Genomic DNA, 26,098 nt, shown 5'->3' with positions numbered 1-26,098 from the left:
CAAATAATTTCATTTTGTGGTACATGTATTTTGAAGACCTTATATTATGCGTGACGTCATAGTAAACATTTCCCGTACAAATTAGGCCCCGCCTCCTTACTGTAACCTTAACTGTGCTGCGTAAATCATCTTCCACTTTTTTTTCGCACTTTTTCATCTATGTAAACTAGGTTTTTGTACCATGGCTTTGTAAAATAAAAATGATATAACAAAACAAAAACCATCCGTTAAACAGTTAAGCCCAGTTTTTTTCCCAAAAAGTTGGTAAAAACTCAAGTTCAAGACTATTAGCAGTCTTAAAGATTAACAAACAGACGGACAGCTATACAACAGACAGACCAACACCTGTATACACCCGAATTTCAAATGACAAGGATATGGAAATATAGCTCTGCTAAAAGAATTCAATGTTGCAATCTTTGTTTGATGTAAATATCTGATTCTACGGAGAAATACATCAATAAAGATGAAATATATTTTAGTTCCTACCTTAAAATGTTGGCAAATCGATGCTTCAAAAATTTGCGTTTATTTAGTTGATACGTGTTACGTTTTGTCAAACACACAATAAGATCACTAATATACATATTTTATAAATGATGTTCCCTTAGAACACTTTTTGTTTAAAAAGAAACAAACAATGCAAACAACACAAAACAACTAACGTGTGCAGTTATGAACTGTATCATTCAAAGCAATTCCAACAAATCCGCTACAGCATTCCAAACCATTGTTCCTATATAAGTAAAATGTTATTTTATTTTTTTTTAGATTTGTAGATAAAGACAAATTTGAACAAGTTATTGAACAAGCAACACTCTTAAGTCAGATGATCGTAAAAAAATATTATACCCTCTGCAATCCAATGCTGTAGACTTCTCCGACTCGTAACTAATTATCAATGTCCAAAATAAAATCCAAATACACTTAGTATTTACCATGTAGAAATACATCATTCCCCATGCGACTAGATTGAAATGAATCAATTTCCTGTCAACAATTACAATTTATCATTAAATTGTGCTAAAAACATATTTTTCTGTAATACATTCCTGTTTATCAAAATACAGATGTAATTCAAAGTACATTATTTGTTGAAAACTTCCCTGGGAGTATTTGCCTTTTGATAAATAAAATCAAAATGATTGAAACACGTACACATTAAATTTACTAGGGATTAGATTTATGTCAAACAACAAGACAAATGCATTAAAATTCAATGTAAGAAATGAAAAATAAAGTAAAAAAAAATAAATACTCTGGTGCATTTTCTATGTTAACTTTTGTGCATTGTTAAATCATGAGAGACATTATAATGATATTTTTGACTACCTGAAAGAAAATGAGAAATTATACAAAATTAGAAATACTGACGGATGCATTCATTTAATATATCATTCCACAGACATCCAAAACAACAGATTGGAGATCCAGTGAGTCTGCGAAAATATTTTACTCTAGTCAACAAAATTTCAACATGTGTATAAATTTAGTATTACTTATGGTAATAATAAAAAGTAGGAAAAAAAGTTTTATATTCATTTTCAGAAAAAAATCACATCACCTCAAACAATACATGGAAGTTATATCTAGGTGTTTAGAAACCATTGCTTACCCATCACATCTGTTTGAAGATCATTGTAACTACGTTAGTAAAGAATAAAATAAATACTGGAATAAGTATTCCCTTAACCAATTGTTATGTGTCATGGATGCCATGCTTTCATTAACATCCCCTTTCGGCAACATTTATCAATTAACTGTCGATTTTATAACCATTTTCATTGAAATGAAACAATATCTGAAATTATTTCCTATTTATACATGTACTTTACACTTTTAATTTAAAACAGGACATGCGATTATTATTTTTCTATATGATTGAAAAACTAAATGTTCTTTGTTCTTTTTTTAAATATAGAAGTAATAAAAAAATCGAAAGCAATAAGGAAAACAATACTCATTCATCAAAATAAAAAAGGTAAAAGGAAAATATTTTGAAAATGCTTGTTACAAAAAAGGCAACAAAACAAAAAACCAAATACAAAAAAAGAACAATAATAATGGATGATAAAAATAATTTTAAACTTTAGTTAAAAGTTATATATTAACACAGACTCAATCCCATTAATTCAAAGTATAAACACTTTTTTTTCAATTTATCTGCTACATGCGTTTTTCTTTAACTAATTTGTCAAGTTATTATCTATAAACTCATCAAGACACAGGCACCATCTAATCCACCAATTCAACATTATTATCAATTATTGATTATTAAATTCAACAACACATTTTAAACTTGCTACTACAAGACATAGTAAAGCAAAGCACAATTGAATTAACAGTAAAATAAACATAATCATTTATAATTTAGATTTTTCATAACCTGTACAAAAGTAACTCATTGATTGTATATTGCTTAACGCCCCTCTTAAGAATTTTTACTCATATGGAGAGCTGCAATTTTTTGTCCTATACTCGACACCTAGGGCCATTGAGCAGGGAGGGATCTTTGTCCTGCCAGCACCTACTACGACACGGGGCATACGTGTTAATACGGTGCTACAACGCACTTTGAATTTTTTTCAAAGTGCGTTAAATTTTGGACTAAATTAAGGCACTTTGAAAATTAGAATTTCTTTCCAAAATGTGTTGATATTACCAACCATATAAACCTACTTTTAAAAATATGTGCATTGCTTTGTCAATATTCTTGCAAATCTAAGGTATGGTTAAATAATTGAACCTGTCAGATAACGTTCAGGTGATAAGGTCACATCAATATTTTCCATACTTTGAAATTTTTTTCTCTCTACATGTAAAATGATTTCCTGTAGTTATTTTTTTCTTTTTTGAGTGCATTTTTTGAAAGTTTTGAAAAATTTTTGAAACTAAAATTTATTGAAAGTTTTCAACGTCATACTAGTTATGCAAATACATATATTTAGGTGTAGCATAGACATCGGTACCGGGAGGGGCTCTTAGACATACAAATGTTTTGCAAAGATATACATTATATAGGCATTGGAAATGGGGCTTTAAATTGGCGGGTCCATTTTCAAGAACTACGAACAATAGTATTATTCTCCCTCCTACCTCTAAGTCAATTCTCAAAAGTTAACATATTCGAATGCTTTTCAAAAAAATATAGATATTTATACGAATTTTCATAAAACGTGACTTATTTGGGATACCAAAGAGAGATAACTCTATAATTTTGGTAAAACTTGTGTTTTTCACTATGGAAATCAACGGAAAACGAAAAATATTTCTAAAACATCCCCCCTTGAAACAAAAATTCCATTCTACAGGTAATATGAACTGTCATTTTTCAAATTTATGCCAAAACTTTTTGTGTTTCACGGAGGGGGGGGGGACATATGTTTATAGACAAAAAAAGAAAAAATGCTCATTTTCAACAAATTTATAGCTATTTACAACTAAATAATTGTATTTTATTAGTTTATATATGTTTTATTTATTTGCGTAAAACATAAGAAAAGATATAAGATACGTTTTTATATTATTATCATATTTAAGATAATTTCAAAGTTTGGTGATTCTTGAAAGTTCGATTTCACTTGAAAATATTGTCTACCGCCCTTTTTTCAAGAGCTGGAATTAATGATAATGTAGCGCTGGAATTAAAATGATTTATCAATTACCATAGAACTGTTCTTTGTATGAAACAAAGATGTAAGGGCCAAATTGCCATTGATATTGAATTAAATGGCTGAAAAATGTAGGCGGGAATCAAGAGTTTGAGTTCGTAGTTCTTTGCTACCGACGACTATGTATTAAAATAAGAGTTGGACTGAGAGACCTTCTACACGTCTTCTCCTTGCAATGATGTTAAATCAATAGATGTAAATTAAAAAGCTTAATTCAAAGTGCGTAATTTTTCAAAGTGCTTTGCCACATACAGTCTCATCCAAAGGAACGGTCTCCATGTCCCACAGCGGGATTTGACCCCGCGAAGTGAGGATCAACTCCTTACTTTGCTACACTAGAGCAGACGCTTTAACCACTGCACCACCCTGGCAACTTAAAGCATCTGAAAATTTATCAATTTTACAAAAAATCTTCTCAAGTCTACAAGGTATATTAATCACTTGTTCAATTGCATCAAGGATCATACACAATTTGATTTTTCGCTCTAAGACTACATACTTGTCTGTTCACTCACCACTTATTTTTGTTTTCAAAATTTGGAATTTCCTTCAATTTATACCCTCTTTATTCCACCCTTTACCCAATCCTCTTTTTTAATACCTTTGATTATTTTAACGGTCTTTTGATTTTACTTGTTGAACAAAATTTACTTCAACGGCTGACTTTGAGGAAAATCTTTCAGCTGCTCCCGTTTCTTCATCTTATACAATATTAAAAAAAACTACAACACACGCCAATGAATACATCACCGAACGGGTGAAATATCATCCCTCTTGTGGCAATCATATAATCTTATGTATTTTCTTATAGGAAAAAAATGATTTATTTTTTCCAGTCAAAATACAATATCCATATAAAGAATGAAATACAAAGGTACACAATTTAGCAAAGGTTAATATCAAATCATTGCTGTTTATTCTTAACTTTTATTGTATTTATGCTCTTTTTTTATCGTTTTATACTCTTACCGTTGATAACAGTATTCTCTAGTATTCCCAGACTCGTATGTAGATTACGAGGGCTGCTCAATAAATAAAGTCCTCGGTGCTGGGAAAGAAACAAAAGACGTTATTCAATAATTCACTCTTTATGATTTAACTTAATATTCTCTTATAATTAAACTATATTTCCAATTCCTTTTGCACCCGGATCGATAGATCAGAGCAGTAAATTGTTTTTGTCTTGTCTGTTAGTCTGTTTATTTGTTTGTCTGTTTGTTTGTCTGTTTGTTTGTCCGTCTGTTTTCAACTTTAACCTTCGCGAAAACCTTTAAACCTTGAGATAAAGAGAATTGATACTCGCTATGCATACTTCACTAATAAAGTTCTTTCAAATGACACCAAGGTCAATGACCTTTTGACCTTGACTGTGACTTATATGCTAAAAATATTTTTTTCGAACTTTCGCCATAACTTTTGAGCCATAGGAGATACAGACTTCATTTCTCGAATGCATAGTCCACTAATAAAGTTTTTTTAAATGACATCAAGGTCAATGACTTTGTGACTTTGACTGCAAACTTTCGAACTTTTACCATAACTTTTGAACCATAGGAGATACAGACTGAATTTTTCGTATGCATACTCCACCAATAAAGTTCTTTCAAACGACTAAGATCAATGAACTTGTGACCTTGACCTTAACCCATGTAGTATCAAAAATGTGTTTTGGAACTTCGTTGCTGCCGGGCGCATAGTGTTTCACAAACACATCTTATTAAATCCTATTTTGATTATTTTTAGAACGCATTTCTGGGTATGACCCTTATTATACTGGAAAATGGCAGACCATATGATTTCCTGTACTTTTTTCTTCCTTCTGAAAGTTGTTTATTCAAGTTTGGAAAATGATACAAGTCAAAAGGCGCAAATATTGGCAAATATTGTTAATGTGAAAAAAAAATTAACTTTTTGTTTATTCCAAAAACATCTTTCCTTTTCAGGGCATGCGGGTTTGGAGTTAAGTTGTACTGTATTGGAGAAATTTAATGTAGTGGATTCCTGATTATGGTTCCTTCCTCTCATTAACCTTTTAATTTTTTTTTTGGGGGGGGGGGGGGGGGGGCAAAAAAAAAATATTTTCTAGATTCTTTCAAAAATTAAACTGTCTCCCCTAATACGAATTTTAACAACAAGACCACTAATATTTAAGAAAATTGCAAATAAAGCTGTCATGGTGCTCTTGCGATTCTTTGCTTTTCTTAGATTCTTTGCTGTTTTTGTCAAGTACACCTTTATTGTAAATTTTGTTTCGAGGGTCTTAAGCTGAAGATTCAAGCTTCATTATCTGTTTGAATTTCGAACAAACGTAGATTAATACAATTACTGATATATTTTTTTAAATGTTTAGATATTCTAACATGCTCTCGCTTTCACGCATATTTTACATTACATTATTTATTGAACAGCACTCGTACTATAAACTTGATTACATGTATTCTAATCGGAATATTTTCTGAAATTTTCTGTTAATTAGTGCTACAGGATACAATTAACAAGATACTTGTTTCGGGTACAATATATTCCGTATTTACTCACTTTTTCGGTTATTTTTGGGGGTTTGCACTTGACCTGCTTATAAGTTGGTACAACTTTTTTCCAGAATTAGTTGACAATTTTAAATTATTGCTGTGATGTCTAAGCAAGGTTTCAATTAATATTCTTTAAAAAATGACGTTGATATTTAATTTTAAATCATTGGCAATTATTTAATGCTACTGTAGAATAAATAAAGCTGCAACAATAAATAAATACATGTAGTTTATACATAATGTTATAATACTCCCTTTAGTAATACCAATCTTTCAATGACATACCTTGAAGTCAGTCAAAAAGTTCTGGACCAAATTTAACTCACCAAAATCCTATTTATTGGCGAATACATGCATTCATGTATACGGTATGTAAAAGAGGGAAGAAATCTTTACTGGACTAAATAATTATTAGATTTTACGCTATTTATTTTAAATATCCGTTTAACATTTAATGAAATATATGATTTCCTGAAAAAAAAAATCCCGAGTTGGAGGAAATTGTTTTTCTGTTTTTATTTGCCAACAAAATCTAGAGAATAAAGGGATACATTTTACAGCAATTCAAACGACAAGAGAATTATTTCTATTCTTACATTGCTATTATTTAAACGTATTAATAGAGAATTACAGAAGCAAAATTTGTACGTCACCATATGTCTTATTGAATTGAATGCAACCCTTGTTCATTTTTATCTCAAGGATTCAAATTTAGTGTATTTTTTACTGATTTTCATCACAACTAAAAGATACCTCTATCTTCTTCCCAATTACGTTAGTAAAATTTAGAGGATACCGATCGATTTAAAATTATATATATATAGTTTGATTGTGCTTTTAATTGTAGTAGAAGCGAATTCGAAAATAATGTTTGTGGCATTTTTAATCTCCGCAATAACATTAGAAAAATAAACTTAAAATTGTGGCATTTTTAAATCAAACATTTTTTTTTTCTTTATAAATATATCTTTATTTGATAAATGATAATTTAGTTACGTTTCAGGTTATGCAATTACGTCCATTATACTTGACTGAAATCTGTATAGAATAATGTTGAAGACCATGGACGAAGGTCAAGACAAAAAATAATGATATTGCCCTCGTCTTGGTTAACTCGGAAGCGCATCTAGGAGTTCTCTTGAGGTTTAAAACTCATCAGAAGAGAACATGTACCTTTTGTCCAAAAGATGGTTAAGAGAACAACATGGAAGGAACGAAAGAACTTTTCTTTATTCTATACATGTGTTGATGATTTAAAAAGGAACCCACGACATGATTCCTTATGTACACTACAAAGTCATTGATGCAAAACCATGTGACATTATGTTTTTATTTGATTTTGTATTAATTTATATCTTTGCTATGGTGTTCCTTACACTTTCGGTTTATTTGAAAAAGATATCGTTTCTTGCAAGGACTGGGAAGCATTCAGATTATTTTTTTTAAATTCACAAAATGAAGGACAGGTAAAGTTAATTATTTCAATACATCCTGGTTATGAAAAAGTTGACAGAAAAACAAAACAATCGCGATAGCAGAATATTGATACAATAACATTATAGTAAAACGCATTTTTCACTGTTAAAATATTCCCAAATCTGCCTATCAAAGCACATGAAATACGTCATTTTTACCAAAATGACGTCATGATTGACAAGTTTATCGAGATCAGTGATTTGTTTAAAACCAGCTGTATGGGATTTATCTAGCGATTTTGTTAATGCATTTATAAGTTTTTTTGTTGTTTCGTTTATTATGCTAATACAGTTTCAAGTCGCAAATTATTTCATTTTCAGGTAATATGAGGAATGCATAAAAGTCATTTTTTGTGACGTCACAGTAAACTTTTCCCATATAAATTAGGCCCCGCCCCCTTTTTCTAGCCTTAACAGTGCTGCGTAATTAACATGTATACCTTAAAAATTTGGCGAAAATCTTAAGCATTGAGTAAATTTTCTTTCAAAAATCTATTTGAATTTACTTGGTTACCAAATGCGCCGAATAGAAGCAGACTTACATTTATATCTATACGAAGCAAAATTTGTTTATTATTTTTAGGTGAAAAGAAGAAAGACTGATTTATTGATGGATTGGATGTTTTACGTCCCATTTGAGAATTCACTTTTGTAGAGAAGTCACTATACATGAATATCTGTGAATGGCTTCAAATTTTGACTTTTATTCGGACTAAGAAGGATTAAGCAGTGAGGGATCTTTTTGTGCCAACACACGGACCACAGTTTTTAAGGTCTCAACTTCAAGAGCAAAGCGCATTGCAAAGGATCAGTTGCTACCATGTTTTATCTACTTAGATTGGTCGCGGCTGAGATTAGAACTCATGACCTCCAATCACGTAGTGAGCGCTGTTCCGACTGAGCTACCGTGTGGGTAAAGGAAGAATGAATATACTTTCTGTGGTCTTCAACTCGACATTTAGATATTACTATGGCGAATTTTCAGTTAAAGTCATATACGCTATATGAACGCCGAACTTTGTGTGAAACAAAATGATTAATGATTTAAAACACATGAAGTGTAATGAAAAATAATACTTTCCATAAAATTGTACTACAGATGTCGTTGTAATAACAAAACAATAAAACAATATCTAGGAATTAACATGCATTCTCTGTAAGCACCAAAAAATTTACTATAGGGCTTGGAAACGACATATCTTCGATTTTGATGAAATTTGCACCACAGGTGCACCTTGGTACAAAACCAGCAAATATGGTGTAAGAAGTTTCCCACGTGCACCCGGTTGCCATGGAAACGGATCCATTGAATTTGGCCATTTTCGGCCATTTTTGACCAAACAAAAACATGAAAATTGAGGAAATATGAATCCATTTTTGTCTTTATGTAGTGAACTCAAATATAAATCTTTGTATCATAAGAAAACATTAACTGTTAAAGAAAACAGGGCATATAACCAGTTATTCCAGAATTGACCCCACTCTTAGAAAACGGTTCTGCAAAATAGAATAGATTCTCAAAATGTGAAAAATGGAAAATTTGGCATTTTTTGAGAAATTTAAGGTTAAATAAAAAAAATTGTCTACGGAAATTTTTCAAATCATATGCGTGTCGTCAAACGTCAGTATTAGTAATGTCCCCTCATGAAAAAATTTAAGTGGGATCTCAATGCTATTTTCAGTAACATGTATCTAAAAATAGACATATTTCAGAAAAATCCAAAAAATGAAATTTGGGCAGAGTTTAAGATGCCATTGCTAGGTAATTATGAAATATACTATAAAAGTCAATATGCTATTGTCAGAGACTGGACACCAATAACTACCATGCATATTATTTTCAGGGATTTCTGTTTTCTATTTATAGCTTCAAATGCCTAAATATAGACATGTCTCATAAAATGATGAAAAATGTCAATTTTTCCTCATTTTGAAGCTCCACTGAATCATAAATAATAAAAATATGGATCTCTCCAATATTTCATCAATAAGAACAAGGAATAGTATAATATCTCACAAATTATTGAGGACAGGCTCTCATCTCTATAAATAGTACAAATGTCTAAAAATAGACACATATGAAATTAACTGTTTAATGTTGATTTTCCACCAATTCTCAAATTAGAGATAGGAAATTTACCGACTTTCTGTCATTAAGGTCAGACGACACGTTCCTCTAAAATATATAATTGTTCTTAAGAATTTGTCATTGAAGTAAAGGTATTTCAACAAGTATCCTAACAAAAAATTAGGGTACCTTACCAGGCATAATGCCAAGATACCATAGGGTCATATTTCTTACATAACCCTTATGGGTTATCTTCTAAATGGCCTATAACACAATATTTGGTGTACTTATATTTAAAAATATTTCGAAAACAATGTAGAAAGCAGTAGAGAATGACAAACTTGAAGAATTTTATATATAAAACCAAGAGATACAAAACATATATTTGAAGAACGTGCCATCTGACCTTAAATGTAACTGATATTATGTGACTGACAAGAACAAAAGAGCATTCAGTGGAATGCAGCATGATAAGCAGAGGTTTCCATTTCTATTTATAGTAACCAATGTTTTAAAATAGAAGTAATGCGAAATATCGGGAAAATGTCGTTTTTTGTACTTTTTTCTAGAATTATGGATGAATAATTGCTGACTATCTGTTTTTAACTGCTATTGGCATATGGTGACCAACAAGTAAAAGAAAGTCTTATATCAAATACAAAATGAGAAGCAGTGGTTTCCATTTCTATTTATAGTAACACATGTTTAAAAATAGACGAAATGCAAATTATCGGAAAAATGTCGTTTTTTGTACTTTTTTTCACATTTTGGATGAACAATTGCAGACTATATGTTTTAACTGCTATTGGAATATGGTGACCAACAAGTAAAAGAAAGCATATACGAAATACAGAATGAGAAGCAGAGGTTTCCATTTCTATTTATAGTAACACATGTTTGAAAATATACGTAATGCAAAATATCGGAAAAAGTCATTTTTTTTGTACTCTTTTCTTACATTTTGGATGAATAATTGCTGACTATCTGTTTTTAATTGCTATTGGCATATGGTGACCAACAAGTAAAGGAAAGCATTATATCAAAAACAGAATGAGAAGCATAGGTTTCCATTTCTATTTATAGTAACATGTGTTTAAAAATAGACGTACTGTAAACTATCGGAAAAATGTCATTTTTGTACTTTTTTCTAAAATTTTGGATGCATAATTGCTGACTATCTGTTTTTAATTGCTATTGGCATATGGTGACCAACAAGTAAAAGAAAGCCTTATATCAAATACAGAATGAGAAGCAGAGGTTTCCATTTCTATTCATAGTAACATGAGTTTAAAAATAGACATATTGTAAATTATCTGGAAAATGTCTTTTTTTCCTACTTTTTTCTCACATTTTTGATAAGCAATTGCAGACAATATATTTTTCACTGCTATTGGCATTCAGTGACCAACAAGTAAAAGAAAGCATATATGAAATACAGAATGAGAAGCAGAGGTTTCTGTTTCTATTTGTAGTAACGCACGTTTGAAAATAGACATGCTGCAAATTCTTGAGAAAATGTAGACTTTCGCACTTTTTTCCTAACATCAGGGATGGTCAAAGTGCAGACAAACAGCTTTTATTTGTTATTGACAGAAGGTGATTAACGAGTATGAAAAAGCTTTAGCTAAAGTGTATAAGAATAATGTTTTTAAGGGAATTTTTACATTTCTGCCTATAATAACATGTATTGATAAATAATCAGGAAAATAAAGAATCGTTTGTTTTTCTCAAATTAGGGATATGAAATTTGCGGTCAAACCTTCATTAGCTGTAACTGACATGGCTAATTGTATTCTGTGCGCCAACGCGTCCACCTCATTCCAATACATGTATTACAAAAGTATGTTCTCCCTGCATTAAAACACTCAAATGACAGCGATTTTCTTAATGAATTAAGCATTATCGTTTATATTCAGGTCGACAGCCCGAACCCGATTGAATTTTTTTTGTTAGGTGCATCCAGAAAATTTCCCTAGGACGCAGTCTTTGTGTGAAATGAGAAACTACCAAGTTTATCCATAAGAAAGATATGGACTGGACACGAATTATGAAACTTTTTTCAGTGACCTTGAACTTCCCTAAATGACCTTGGGTCAAGGTTATGACACAATCTTAGGTCATTAGAAATCTTTGTGTGAAATAAGAACATGCCAAGTTTATCCGTAAGAAAGATGAGGACCGGACACGAATTAACTTTTTTTCAGTGACCTTGAACTTCCCCAAATGACCTTGGGTCAAGGTCATGACACACCCTAAGGTCATGGGCAATCTCTGTGGGGAGTAGTAGTTTCTAATGTTCCTCATTAAGGAAGATATGGACCGGACACTTTTGCACAGACAGATGGACAGATAGACAGACGGACAAGCTGATTCCTATATACTCCCAAACTTCGTTTGGGGGGGGGGGGGGGGGGGGGGGGGGGGGAAATAATAAAGTTGAATATTCCAGGGATCCAGATCCCCTTTTGATCCATGCATGCCTTACCAGAATTTGTTCGAAAGTAATCCGAAATTTGCCCAAATGTTTTGAGTTGGCTTACTTTCGATTTCTCTCTCTCTCTATACATGCATATTTCTCTAGACTTTAACTAAAGCATTTAAAAATATGTGTTGTTTTGGATTTATAAAATTATTTTGCGTATAAACATACATGTAGTTGTTGGAACCGGGGGGGGGGGGGGGGTTCAAAGATAGACATCATATAGGTAATAAACATTTGGGAGTAGATTTAGCCCCCCCCCCTTTTTAAGCAGGCATGTTGCAGTGTAGTCGAATAAGGGTAAGTGGTAGTGTTTGAAAGAAAAAAAATGGTACTGAAAGAAGTTCGATCCCTCTCTTCACTTTTAATTTGCTTCCGACACGAATTTTGTTATGACCATAGAGTTTTATCTCCTTTTTAAAGACTTGATTTTCATGGCAATAAGCTGTCATACATTGGTATCCGTGTTTAAAAAAGATTCCTTGTTACGTTTTAAAATACTACTACTACTAAAAAACTAAAAATTAACTTGTCTTTATGAGAGGATGGGGAGTAACTTTAGTTACAGAAATGGCTTTGCTATTAATAGGCATTTAAACAAACTAATTTTGGTAAGAAATATAAACTATTAGCTTAGTGAAAAATTGAACAGAGAAAAGGTATTATTCCTTCATTCAAGGATACTTTGTGGCAAGTTAAATTGAAATTAACCCAGTCGTTCTTGATAAGAAAATGAAAATATAAAAAGTTTACAATGAGAACGACAACGACTGACAAGGCACAAATGATCATAAAAGCTCATTTGAGCTTTTATTTTAAAACGTGTTACTATAAATAGAAATGGAAACCCACCTTATTATGCATTTCGGTTACTGCTCTCTTGTACGTGTCGGTTACATTATGTCAGTTACAGCTAATGAAAGTTTGACTGCAATTTCCTATCCCTAATTTGAGAAAATAGAATGATTCTATATTTTCTTGATTAATTGCTGAATCTCTATTTATAACTATACGTTAGTATAGGTAGAAATGGAAAAATACAATTACACATTATTCTTATACATTTTTGCTAAAGCTTTTTCATGCTCGTTAATCACCTTCTGTCAATAACAAATATCAGCCGTTTGTCTGCACATTATCCATTCCTGATGTTAAGAAAAATGCAAAAGTCAATATTTTCTCAAGAATTTTCAGTATGTCTATTTTCAAACATGTGTTATTATAAATAGAAATGGAAACTTATGCTTCTCATTCTGTATTTCATATATGCTTTCTTTTACTTGTTGGTCACTGAATGCCAATAGCAGTAAAATATATTGTCTGCAATTGCTCATCAATAATGTGAGAAAAAAAGAAGAAAAAAAACTACATTTTCCTGATAATTTACAGTATGTCTATTTTAAAACTCATGTTACTATAAATAGAAATGGAAACCTCTGCTTCTCATTCTGTATTTGATATAAGGATTTCTTTTACTTGTTGGTCACCATATGCCAATAGCAATTAAAAACAGATAGTCAGCAATTATGCATCCAAAATTTTAGAAAAAAGTACAAAAATGACATTTTTCCGATAGTTTACAGTACGTCTATTTTTAAACACATGTTACTATAAATAGAAATGGAAACCTATGCTTCTCATTCTGTTTTTGATATAATGCTTTCTTTTACTTGTTGGTCACCATATGCCAATAGCAATTAAAAACAGATAGTCAGCAATTATTCATCCAAAATGTAAGAAAAGAGTACAAAAAAAATGACTTTTTCCGATATTTTGCATTACGTCTATTTTCAAACATGTGTTACTATAAATAGAAATGGAAACCTCTGCTTCTCATTCTGTATTTCGTATATGCTCATCCAAAATGTGAGAAAAGAAGTAGAAAAAAAAACTACATTTTCCCGATAATTTACAGTATGTCTATTTTTAAACTCATGTTACTATAGATAGAAATGGAAACCTCTGCTTCTCATTCTGTATTTGATATAAGGCTTTCATATACTTGTTGGTCACCATATGCCAATGGCAATTAAAAACGGATAGTCAGCAATTATGCATCCAAAATTTTAGAAAAAAGTACAAAAATGACATTTTTCCGATAGTTTACAGTACGTCTATTTTTAAACACATGTTACTATAAATAGAAATGGAAACCTATGCTTCTCATTCTGTTTTTGATATAATGCTTTCTTTTACTTGTTGGTCACCATATGCCAATAGCAATTAAAAACAGATAGTCAGCAATTATTCATCCAAAATGTAAGAAAAGAGTACAAAAAAAATGACTTTTTCCGATATTTTGCATTACGTCTATTTTCAAACATGTGTTACTATAAATAGAAATGGAAACCTCTGCTTCTCATTCTGTATTTCGTATATGCTCATCCAAAATGTGAGAAAAGAAGTAGAAAAAAAAAACTACATTTTCCCGATAATTTACAGTATGTCTATTTTTAAACTCATGTTACTATAGATAGAAATGGAAACCTCTGCTTCTCATTCTGTATTTGATATAAGGCTTTCTTTTACTTGTTGGTCACCATATGCCAATAGCAATTAAAAACAGATAGTCAGCAATTATGCATCCAAAATTTTAGAAAAAAAAGTACAAAAATGACATTTTTCCGATAGTTTACAGTACGTCTATTTTTAAACACATGCTACTATAAATAGAAATGGAAACCTCTGTTTCTCATTCTGTTTTTGATATAATGCTTTCTTTTATTTGTTGGTCACTATATGCCAATAGCAGTTAAAAACAGATAGTCAGCAATTATTCATCCAAAATGTAAGGAAAGAGTACAAAAAAACATTTTCCCGAGATTTCGTATTACGTCTATTTTTAAACATGTGTTACTATAAATAGAAATGGAAACCTCTGCTTATCATGCTGCATTCCATTGAATGTTCTTTTGTTCTTGTCAGTCACATAATATCAGTTACATTTAATGACAGTAAGTCGGTAAATTTCCCATCTCTAATTTGAGAATTGGTGGAAAATCAACATTAAACAGTTAATTTCATATGTGTCTATTTTTAGACATTTGTACTATTTATAGAGATGAGAGCCTGTCCTCAATAATTTGTGAGATATTATACTATTCCTTGTTCTTATTGATGAAATATTGGAGAGATCCATATTTTTATTATTTATGATTCAGTGGAGCTTCAAAATGATGGAAAATTGACATTTTTCATCATTTTATGAGACATGCCTATATTTAGGCATTTGAAGCTATAAATAGAAAACGGAAATCCCTGAAAATAATATGCATGGTAGTTATTGGTGTCCAGTCTCTCACATTAGCAAATTGACTTTTACAGTATATTTCATAATTACCTAGCAATGGCATCTTAAACTCTGCCCAAATTTGATATTTTGGATTTTTCTGAAATATGTCTATTTTTAGATACATGTTACTGAAAATAGCATTGAGATCCCACACCAATTTTTTCATGAGGGGACACTACTAATACTGACGTTTGACGACACGCATATGATTTGAAAAATTTCCGTAGACAATTTTTTTTATTTAACCTTAAATTTCTCAAAAAATGCCAAATTTTCCATTTTTCACATTTTGAGAAACTATGCAATTTTGCAGAACCGTTTTCTAAGAGTGGGGTCAATTCTGGAATAACTGGTTATATGCCCTGTATTCTTTAACAGTTGATGTTTTCTTATGATACAAAGATTTATATTTGAGTTCACTACATAAAGATAAAAATGGATTCATATTTCCTCAATTTTCATGTTTTTGTTTGGTCAAAAATGGCCGAAAATGGCCAAATTCAATTGATCCGTCTCCATGGCAACCGGGTGCACATGGGAAACTTCTTACACCATATTTGCTGGTTTTGTACCAAGGTGCACCTGTGGTGCAAATTTCATCAAAATTGGAGATATGTCGTTTCCAAGATTTTTTGGTGCTTACAGAGAATGCATGTTAAAAGAATTCAGTCTTTTCATGAATATTGATGAAGGAAGTGCGTAAACAGTAGGCATATATATAGAAACACATGTCGACGGGAAATCACAGCGACGAGGTATGTTGCATTTTGACAAAAAATATTAAAATAAGGTTAATATGCGTCATAACAGAGAGGACTGTTGATACTGAATACATTAAAAGATAAGTACCATTAAGTAAGACGCTTGCAATCCTCGTCAAAAAGTGAGTAGTATCTCAAACGGCCTTGTTTTCTTCACGCCACGTGTGTTTATCAATCTAAAGTAGCGACGGCGTCACGTGATGGATTTATTTAAAAATAGCTATTTTTCTTTCCTTGCAGGATAATAAATAATTATAATTTGATAACTTTGTAACGCGTTTAATTTTAATGGTGTAATTTAGAGTATTTTCGTAACTTTTATTGATACACAAATTATATCAATTTCTAATCGTATTTTAACTGGCGCAGGTTATAGCGTGAATACTTTTAACAATAGTTATTATCATTCTGATATCGACATGATATATCCTGGGGAATTTGAAATAAAAGATATAGCAGAGTCTTACATTGTAACTATCTGTTTTACATTTGTATATCTTACAACAAAGATACAGTAATGGTATTCTATCAACTAAACTTAAAGATAAACTTTATGATTTTGACTTCTCAATCGTCAATTTCCCTTGCTCATGAAGCATGATATCGTTTTCACCTGCATTCGGATTAGATATGTCTGATCGTCAGTAGAAGTTTTATATGTCAATATTATTTCATAATTGCATAATTGATGTGTCTTGTTAATACAAAAAAACTACATAATTTATAGACATAATACCTTTTTTCTTCAAAATCAGTTTTAATTTATCATTCATACAAGTACCATAAATAGGCTGTAAAGTAGGCATCATAATACGAACATGCAGAACCTTCTTAAATTACAACTCTGTACTAATATGCACACCAGAATTACGTCTTACGATAAAACTAAGAATATACAGTATTAGCAAAAAGATAGCTATGATCCCTGGACTGATTATCCCATACACCAAGGAGTTCAGTTCTCCATCTGTACCTCTGGCTATGTCGGAGAGTTGGTGATTCATTACGTCACTGTTTCTCATATACATGTTACTGAGACCGCTTGCATTTGTTGCTAAATTAGAATTAAAAAAAGAAAAAAATGTTATTTATGTTCCTTAGTTCTCCTGCCAAACGACTGAGCTTGTTTTTTGATAAACAGGCAAAAACAAATAACATCATGCTGAAGTGAAATAGGTATGTCATTTATTAAAGTAAATGACGGAAAAGTAAAACACAGTTAACAAACTGGGGGTCAGAAAAAGGAGGACTCAAATATAGAGTATTACACATCTTAGTCAAAATATTACACAATCTGACCCCCAGCACCATAATGACATTGTAACATGATGTACATAGGCAAAAGGGGGGTCAACCAGACTAGAATAATAATTCAAACCCTGTTATCTTTCACAAGGTACAATATACATGCATTTTAAGTTGACCCCCTTATAAACATCTTAAGTTTGAAAGACATATACAAAATGCTCTAAACTGCTGCCTAGAAGGTGGGAGAACAAAATAACAAACAGCCAATAACATACAATCGCGCAGGCATTCAATTGAACACAACTATGTTTCTCTCACCGCCGAGGAAAACCATATAAAAAGCAACACTGCTTTATGTTGAAAAATCATATGGAAACCTGCAGACCGAAGCAAAATTGCGAGGTACACTAAATAATGTCGGACTCATTCTCAGTAACCTAATACATGGATTTGCCATTTATTACAATGTACAAAAAGTTTACTTTTTCAGTTGGAACGTGCGGTAGAAAATAAGTACTATAAATCTCTTTAAAACCCATTCAAACACTATCAAAAAAGATGCGTAAAACATAACAAAAAAATGTCAACCTGAAAGAAATAACAAGCATTGGTTGCAGATGGGGTGGATGGTGGGTTCGAAAAATTCAGCAGTTCAATAAACCATGCTTTCTCTTTTGGTAAACGGATCAATAATGATCACGTGATGGATAAGATCTTTGCTGATTGGTTGAACCCATAGTTAGATGTAGGAAAAGGGGTAAAAGTAGCTCAATAAACAGAACCGAATAGCTGCTTAGTATAAAGCTATGTACAATACAGACACTGTTATATATTAACATAATAAAATAAGAACATGTCACATAAATGAAATTATTTGCAATAATTACTATTGCTATTCAATTAAATGTTTTCCTTGGTTTTTTATTAGAAAAAAAATTTGAATCTGTCACAGAAAAGAATACGTTAGGTTAAGCAGTTTACGACATTTTGTTTAAAAAGCATAGCTGCAATGTTTATTTCTGTGTCGATAAACAAAGAGGGATTTTTATTTTTTTTTATATCTATATATGTTTAAAGACATATCTTTTGAAATTATTTAGTTTCACACCCTTTAATAGATAAATTGATGCTCTGTTATTGTGAGATTCATTGACAGAAGACCACTGCTAGAGAAGTTCATACAGGAATAGCGAAAAAACAACTGTAAAATTGATAATTGAGAAATAAAGAGAATAATGATCAGTAAATATTAATATGTGTCATTTGATCGAGCAGATGTATGAAGAAAAAATAATTGATTTAGACGGTATAAAAACACTAAAATTGATATACCATTTCAAGAAGAAGGTCTAGTTGATTCAGAAACTTGGTATCTATTTATTGTAAAATTAATATTAGCAACCTTTCCAATATTTTGTCGCATACATTATATTATTCAAAATTACGTATTATCTTTATTACTGTAGACGTACTTTTTCCCACAGGGTCATAATTCCGAGGAATCTCAAAGTTTAATTCGTGGGTTGAAATTTACGCAGATTTCTTTCACTGTCACTGTATTTTTTTAATTTACAAAAAGTACGCTTGGACTAATTTCCGCGGAAAATTTGTGACAGCGTATATAGCGCGCCGAAAAAAGTACTTCAGTAGTATTTACGTAAATTTTGTGTAAAAATTCAGTATTGAATGATTGATGTCTGAAATATCATTTACCCTCTGAATTTGTTGTATTTCTTCCACAGCCATACACGTGATTACAAATCTCATTCCTACATTTACAATTACCCTCACATTTCCTGTCAAATTTGGGTAAGGAACAAGGTGTAGAGAAGTTTAAACCATAAAATCCATTTATACATTCTTAAGAACAAATATTTGGTGTTAAAGAAATATATTTGCAATAAAGAACTTAAAGTAAAACCTATAAATTCTTCAACATTCAGTGTACATACCAGTGCATTTATTTAGCGTTTCATTCCAGAGATATCCAAAGCAGGAGACGACAGTTCCCGTTAGTCTGTTGACAGATAATTTATGCAATAAAATCAACACATTTCTAGATACCTTCTGAAATCATTTGACATATTATGGAGTATTACATCAATTGATTTAAGTCCATTTGAATATTTAAGATAATGAAAAGGCATGGCTTACCCAGCACAGCTGATTGAAGCAGTTACTTGCCACATAAATGTAAAGGATGAATACTGGAAAGCGTATCCACTGCAGTTGCTGTATTTCAGAGTAAACGTTGGTTCATTTAAATCACTTTTTAGGAAAAGCCAAGTAATTACCTGGAAAACTTTTTCTTCCTTTTCATGTTGTATTTTTTTTATTTCTAATTGTTTATGTTTAATTCTAGAGCTAGATTATTTGGCGTGCAAATTAATGTTTCTGTACTAAGGTAGGATACGCCATCTTGTTTTGAAACGCATAAAGTACCCCCAACCCAGGTTATATAGTGTACCATAGAAATTAATTAGACTTCCTTTAGCTGCAATATATTAATAATAATTAATTATCATAAAAATATATGAACAGGTTGAAATATATGTTGTAACAGAAACATGTATGTTCCCAGAAAAACACATTTATGTCCGGGATAAAATATTTGCATCCCTCGTACCTGAAAGGTTGCTATTTCCTTAGTTGATATGAAATTAAACAAGGGATGTAAATTTCAAATGTACTGATGCACACACAATTGTTTCAAGCAAAACAGTTTACACACATATTCATGTTTTTATTTATTTTATTTTTGTACACTACTGTTTTTTATAATCTCTAAAAAGAAACAGCATTTTTCATAGTCAGCAGTTAATTTTTTCATAGATAAAATGTGTATATTTACATATTCTATAAGCAATTCTGTAGTTAAAGATAATTAATCTTGAGGTATTTCAGATCTCCATTGATCCTATATTCCTATCACTTTCTTCAAAACAAAATGTGCCAGCATAGATAAATAATAATACGACAGCGACCACATCAAGACCAATGATACCTGCAGCCATCGGGGAAAGGGTTCCTGTCGTTAACCAGAAGTGATTTCTGTTAAAATCTGGTGTAACGATGTTATTGCTTGTATGCTCCTCTGAAACTGTTACATGTCATTGCAAAGTTATTTTTTTGCTACATGTAAGTTGCATGAACTTTCACAAATCACCAAATTTTTATCTACACAAAGCTTTACAAACGTCTTCGTAAAACTGAGGAAAGGGAGATTTATTTAAGCATATTTTATACGACGCTGATCCTAATTACCCTTGAAAACAAAATATTTTCTTGTTTGTTTGTATCTTTGTCATCGAATCAATACTTCATTTTAACTTTAAAAAACTGTTCAAATAAGAAAAAAATGTGTTCATGGGGATTATTATAAAATAATGTATATTTCTAGTGAGTGAAGCAAGATAATAATGAGAGATTGAAATTTTTAATTAGATATTTTTATTTATTTACTAGCATATTTATTTCGCCTTTATTATTTTATTTCTTTTTTTTTTTATTTTGGATGCTGCAAATTTTCATTCAGAACATGATTATGGAAAATTAAATTATATAGTCATGAACCTGATTCAAACTATGAGAAAATGTATCACAAAAAATTGTACTGCAAACTTCTCTTTTGCATTTTCCGGGAGATTCGACTAAAAACACAATAACATTCTTTAAATCTTTTAGGAGTCTTTTGATTTTTCTTAAGGTAAATACCTCTTTTACATGTTTAATTAAGTTTATGAATATATCAAATAATCTGATACCTTTCTGCTACATGTACTTTATGCAATCAACGTTTGAAGGTAAAAATACATTTTAATATATTTAATACAAGTAATTCCTATTTGTACCTTGAACACTTGTTGTGGATATTACAGGAACAGTATTGTTTCCCACGGATTTATCAACGATGATGAGAACTGTAGAACTGTCAGATGGACGTATAAGATATACAATATCTAAAAATCAAACATTAACTTCACTTAACTTAATATTGCATTTTTAAAAGTATTATGTTAGTTTGCTATGTCCTAAGAAAGGCTTTTGAAAGCATACATTATTTACGGGTGTTTTCAAGATTTCAATATTAGATATTTTTGACTCCTCAACGCATTTGCATTAAAATTGTATAAATCTTATTATCTTTAGACTTAAAAAAAACTTTATTAAAAGTAAAGCAGGAGAGAAATATATGTATACTTTAGTAAAAGAAATAATCCTTTAAGATGTCTATATCACACTACTTGTACAATACCTGTAGTGACTGATTTTGTTACAGTATGTTTACATCCTTTTTCAAAATGGCACATATCCTGTTCACATTTGCAGTGTTCTTGGCACATAAACCCAAAATTTGGATATCTGCAACGTTTCTCGCAAAAGTTTCCATAAAATCCGACGCCACAATCTACAAAATAATGTGTCTGACTTTAAATTTCAAAATTCACTCAAAAAAGTATATCATTAGATAAAGACATGAGGGATACCTTGTGGATTTTTCCTACAACCCAACTGATGGTTGCAATTAGATTTACTGCAGTAACACCAGGACTGACAGTCTTTTCCAAAAGATGGGTATGCACAGGGAACATTGCAATATGGTCCATGAAAGCCCAGAGTACAAGCTGTTGAAAATCGATATTACTTGAAATTAAGGCAATGACATTTTAATTAAATGATCTGATTAGAAAGCTTAATCAGGAACTAGATTGTAGTTTAAACATACGGGTACAATTGCCTACAGCATTGTTCCAAACGTAACCAGCGCAGCAAACCTTAGTACCACCCAATCTATAATATATACATAGTCGTAATGATAAGCAGTATATTAAAAAGTATATTATTTGTTCTCTTATGTTTTGTTATTTTGTATTAATATTAAGATTTTAGTCCAAAATATCATGTTAATACATGTTCCCTTGTCAGATGGACTTAAACCTGATACAACTATGAATACACTTACCCACTGCAGTTTGACGAGAAAGACAATCTAATCAGTTTCAGAAATTCTAAGAGAGCGGAGACCATAAGAAGATATCTCATAATTCAAAAATAAATGTTGGTTTTTGACATTCCTCGTCTGTTTAAATATTTTAAGGAAATATTTACATGTAGCTAGCATTTCCTGTATATTACACGAGCGAAAGATATTGGACTTGAATTTAATGGGGTTTTTTCCTGTGCCAGTCGGTCGTTCAATCATTACATCTTCCTGATTTTATATTATTGTATAAAACCTCATATTTGCATGAATATTTCGAGATGTCTTTTATGTCACATTCTTTGTTATGTACTTTTCTGGAGAGAAAATTTGTCTTTTGTCAGATGTTAAAAACGGCTGAGGCTAAGAGTTGATAGCAGATTTAAAAAAAAAAACTTATTATAACATGTCTATGTACCTAAGTTTATGTCGCATTATTTTTATTTATTAATTTTTTTTTTTTGTTGAAGGTCGTGTGTTTCACAACCAGACTCATTTGTTTTAACTGAAGATTATATGCATATTGGAATTAAGATTTGATATGTGAATTTTTTGTGAAAGTCAAATGTATATCTGCTAAAGTGTATAAAACAACATCCCTTCATCCTATATGAAGAATTTTCTTCTATCTAGCGTAACTTTAGCACAAAATATTTAGTTCTAGACCGAAAAAGGTTTCTGACCGAGCCACCTTTTTGTAAAACGCACAAATATACAACAAAAAATTACCTGGATACATTTTAAGACTTTAGATGGGATTAAAGAAAATCTGTCTAGGGTTATGAATGTAGGATGATTACAGAACATTCCGAGATTTCCATTCTGAAGTCTCTGTTTTTTTTTTTCTTCAATTTTAACCCCAACCGAATGTTTTGTATCACATTTAAAGTCTTAAAATGTGTCGAGATTATTTTCGAGGCCTGAATAAATGAGTAGTTTACAATAAAATGGGTCGATTATAGATGTCTGAAACGATTAAATTGACAAAAAAGCATGTTTGTCGAAGCGAACGATGTCATTCTAAAGTAGGTTATTGATTGATATATCAACAAAATACGAACATGAAGCAGTCGTTCCTGAAATTGAGTTTGGTGCCTTGTGGTTAAAAAAAATAGCGTTGCCCCGAATACAAAACAAGTGTCTGTTGTACCAGAGAAGAATATGGAAATAACGAACAGAATTCAATCTCAAAGTCCATAAAACAATACAAAATAAGATCAGAGCAACACAGACCTTCGAAACATCAGAGGTGGAATCAGGTGCCATGGAGGAGAAAACATCCCCTGCTGACCGGACACACCCGCCGTGTGCTCCTTGTCATGATCAGGAAATAACGAAAAAATCCGTCGTCAATTCATTGTATTAATAATGAACTAACAATTGGTATGAAAAACGTCAGTCAGCATTTGATTCAATGATAAATTGTACTTCCTGACAAGGTCATTGTATCGATCATACACTACTAAACGAAAAAAGTGCTGAGAATCCAAAATTTTACTGATAATGTTTGATAATTACTGATACGGTGCTGTTCTTGCTGATAATTACTGATATTTAATGTTATTATTACTGTGTTTGCTGATAATTTTAGTTGTTGCTGAGAAATACTGATATTACTGTCGTCTTTATTGTTGAGTCTGATAAATACTGTTAACGTGCTGTCGTTGCTGAGATTTACTGATAATTACTGTGGCCACTTTTTTTTAGCTAGGAATAAGCAAAACAGAATTAAGGGCTATAAAAACCTTTAATTATTACCTTCTTTTATTTAAATAATGATGACATTTCCCTATTTCTTTTTAAATATTCTATTAATGACAAAAATTAAACACTAATCTCAATTCATTACTAAGATCCTGTTGCGAAAAAACTGACAATTAATTAAATGAAATCTTCATCATTTATTAGGCAAATGTTTTCTCCAAATCTATGAAAATAGTATGATTTATCTGTAAGCTAGATGAATGGATTAATTATTGTATATTTTACTGAAGATATAATTTATGAAATTTGAAGAACGAAGAATGAAGAACTTAAGACCATATCTTATAAAAAGTTAACTTTGGTTTGTTGTGTACATGTCTCCGGCCCCGGGGTAGAAGGGGGTACAACTTGTATATTCCATTCAGTTCAGTTCAGTTCTTTATTCCGTGGGACGTACATCCCATAAGCATCATAAGTAAAACATTGTATTTATCAATTACATACGTAGTACAATAACATGTAATAAACTTACCAACTAGTAATACATACATTTTATTATATAGCTAATTGATTTAAACATTCCATTCGTAATTTATTAGCATGATATATATATTTCCCTAACTGATTTACATCTTTGGTATTTGTACTACAGAATAATTGTGTTAACTTGAAGACACTTGGTCTTCGGGAGTAGTCAATGTGAATTGTAGTGGTCAGAGTAACAATAGGCACTGATCACCTATTGTTCTTCGTCTGCAGCTACCGGTGTACACAATAAACAAACTAACTATCTACACTGTACCTGCTACTTTGAGAAGAAACAATCTTTACTAGTTTTTGAAAAAGAACCCATACGAAAGTTTGAGGCGGAATAGGCACGGCTTGGGCACGGCTAAGACACGGAATCCGCACGGGTGTTTAAAAAGCCGCACGGGTTCTGCATGTCCAAGACACGAACACGGCTTCCGTGACTGAAAGTGAGGAATCCTCACTCACATATTCCGTGTGGAGGCACGGAATCCCTGTCCCAGCTCTGAACGGGGTATAGTTCATTGCAAGGGCTAGCGTACTTCACAAGTCCTTCAATAGTTGCCAAACGTGAATCTGTACACGGAGCTTTAATACCTGTAAGTGTAACAGAGAATTTGAATAATCATTTTTTTTTTTATTTCGTTATCATGTTGTACAACATGCTGCAGGTTTGGCCTTTATCTATGTATAGGCTTCCTCAAGCTTTAAAATTCGTTCAATGCAAATTAGGCCCTATTGCATCACATGGTTCTTTTGATTTTACTTAGTAAGTTATGTGCCTACGTACAACCAAATTTACATAGAGGGTTCTGTCAGGAAATAAAACGAGGTAAATTATTGGCAAACAGGTTGAAGACACAGAAAATATACTTAGTCGGTTTTAAAGTTAAAATTTCGTAAGTCCTATGGTCTATTTACATGTATTGACTTTGTCATCATATACAATTTATCAGTGAGGCAATTGCTGACTGATGTTTTTCATGCTAATTGTACGTAGACCATTTTTTTTTATCTCTAAGGCTAGTTCATGAGATAACAGAAATACATATGTCATGTAGATAAATCAACGATGTTTCCCAGCAGACTTTTAGTCATTTTCAAGGATCGATTTCCAGGGTACGATTTTAGATAATTATACATCTTTGTGGAATGATCAACCAATTTATTATTTCAACATCAGTGAAGCAATTATTGTCATGTATTGCAAATCATTTATATGACATACTCGAATGACAAAGTGAAAAGTAGTTTTGTGAACTGTAACTACACTGTACGTGTATTATCGTACAGTTTGGTTAGGAAATTTATCTGTAAAGACGCATGGTCTATGGATAACATATCGAAGGGAAATCATGTC

General features: G+C 31.4%; 1 protein-coding gene across 1 annotated transcript; it reads right to left on the bottom strand.

The window, feature by feature from the left end:
- Nucleotides 1–20,008: 20,008 nt before the first annotated feature.
- On the bottom strand, nt 20,009–22,839 carry LOC134269888 (uncharacterized). Its single transcript, XM_062752074.1, has 6 exons — nt 22,489–22,839; nt 22,252–22,316; nt 22,013–22,150; nt 21,781–21,933; nt 21,377–21,484; nt 20,009–20,625 (listed from the first exon to the last, which is right to left on the bottom strand). Exons 1-6 carry the CDS (start codon nt 22,566–22,568, stop codon nt 20,426–20,428), a joined length of 744 nt encoding a protein of 247 aa, XP_062608058.1. The 5' UTR covers nt 22,569–22,839; the 3' UTR covers nt 20,009–20,425.
- Between the last annotated feature and the right edge of the window lie 3,259 nt (nt 22,840–26,098).

The sequence above is a fragment of the Saccostrea cucullata genome, unplaced genomic scaffold, assembly GCF_032062105.1.
Source record: "Saccostrea cucullata isolate Sc308-1 unplaced genomic scaffold, CSIRO_AGI_Scuc_v1 ctg1807, whole genome shotgun sequence".
NCBI lineage: Eukaryota > Metazoa > Mollusca > Bivalvia > Ostreida > Ostreidae > Saccostrea > Saccostrea cuccullata.
This window is presented reverse-complemented; position numbering and strand designations above follow the sequence as displayed.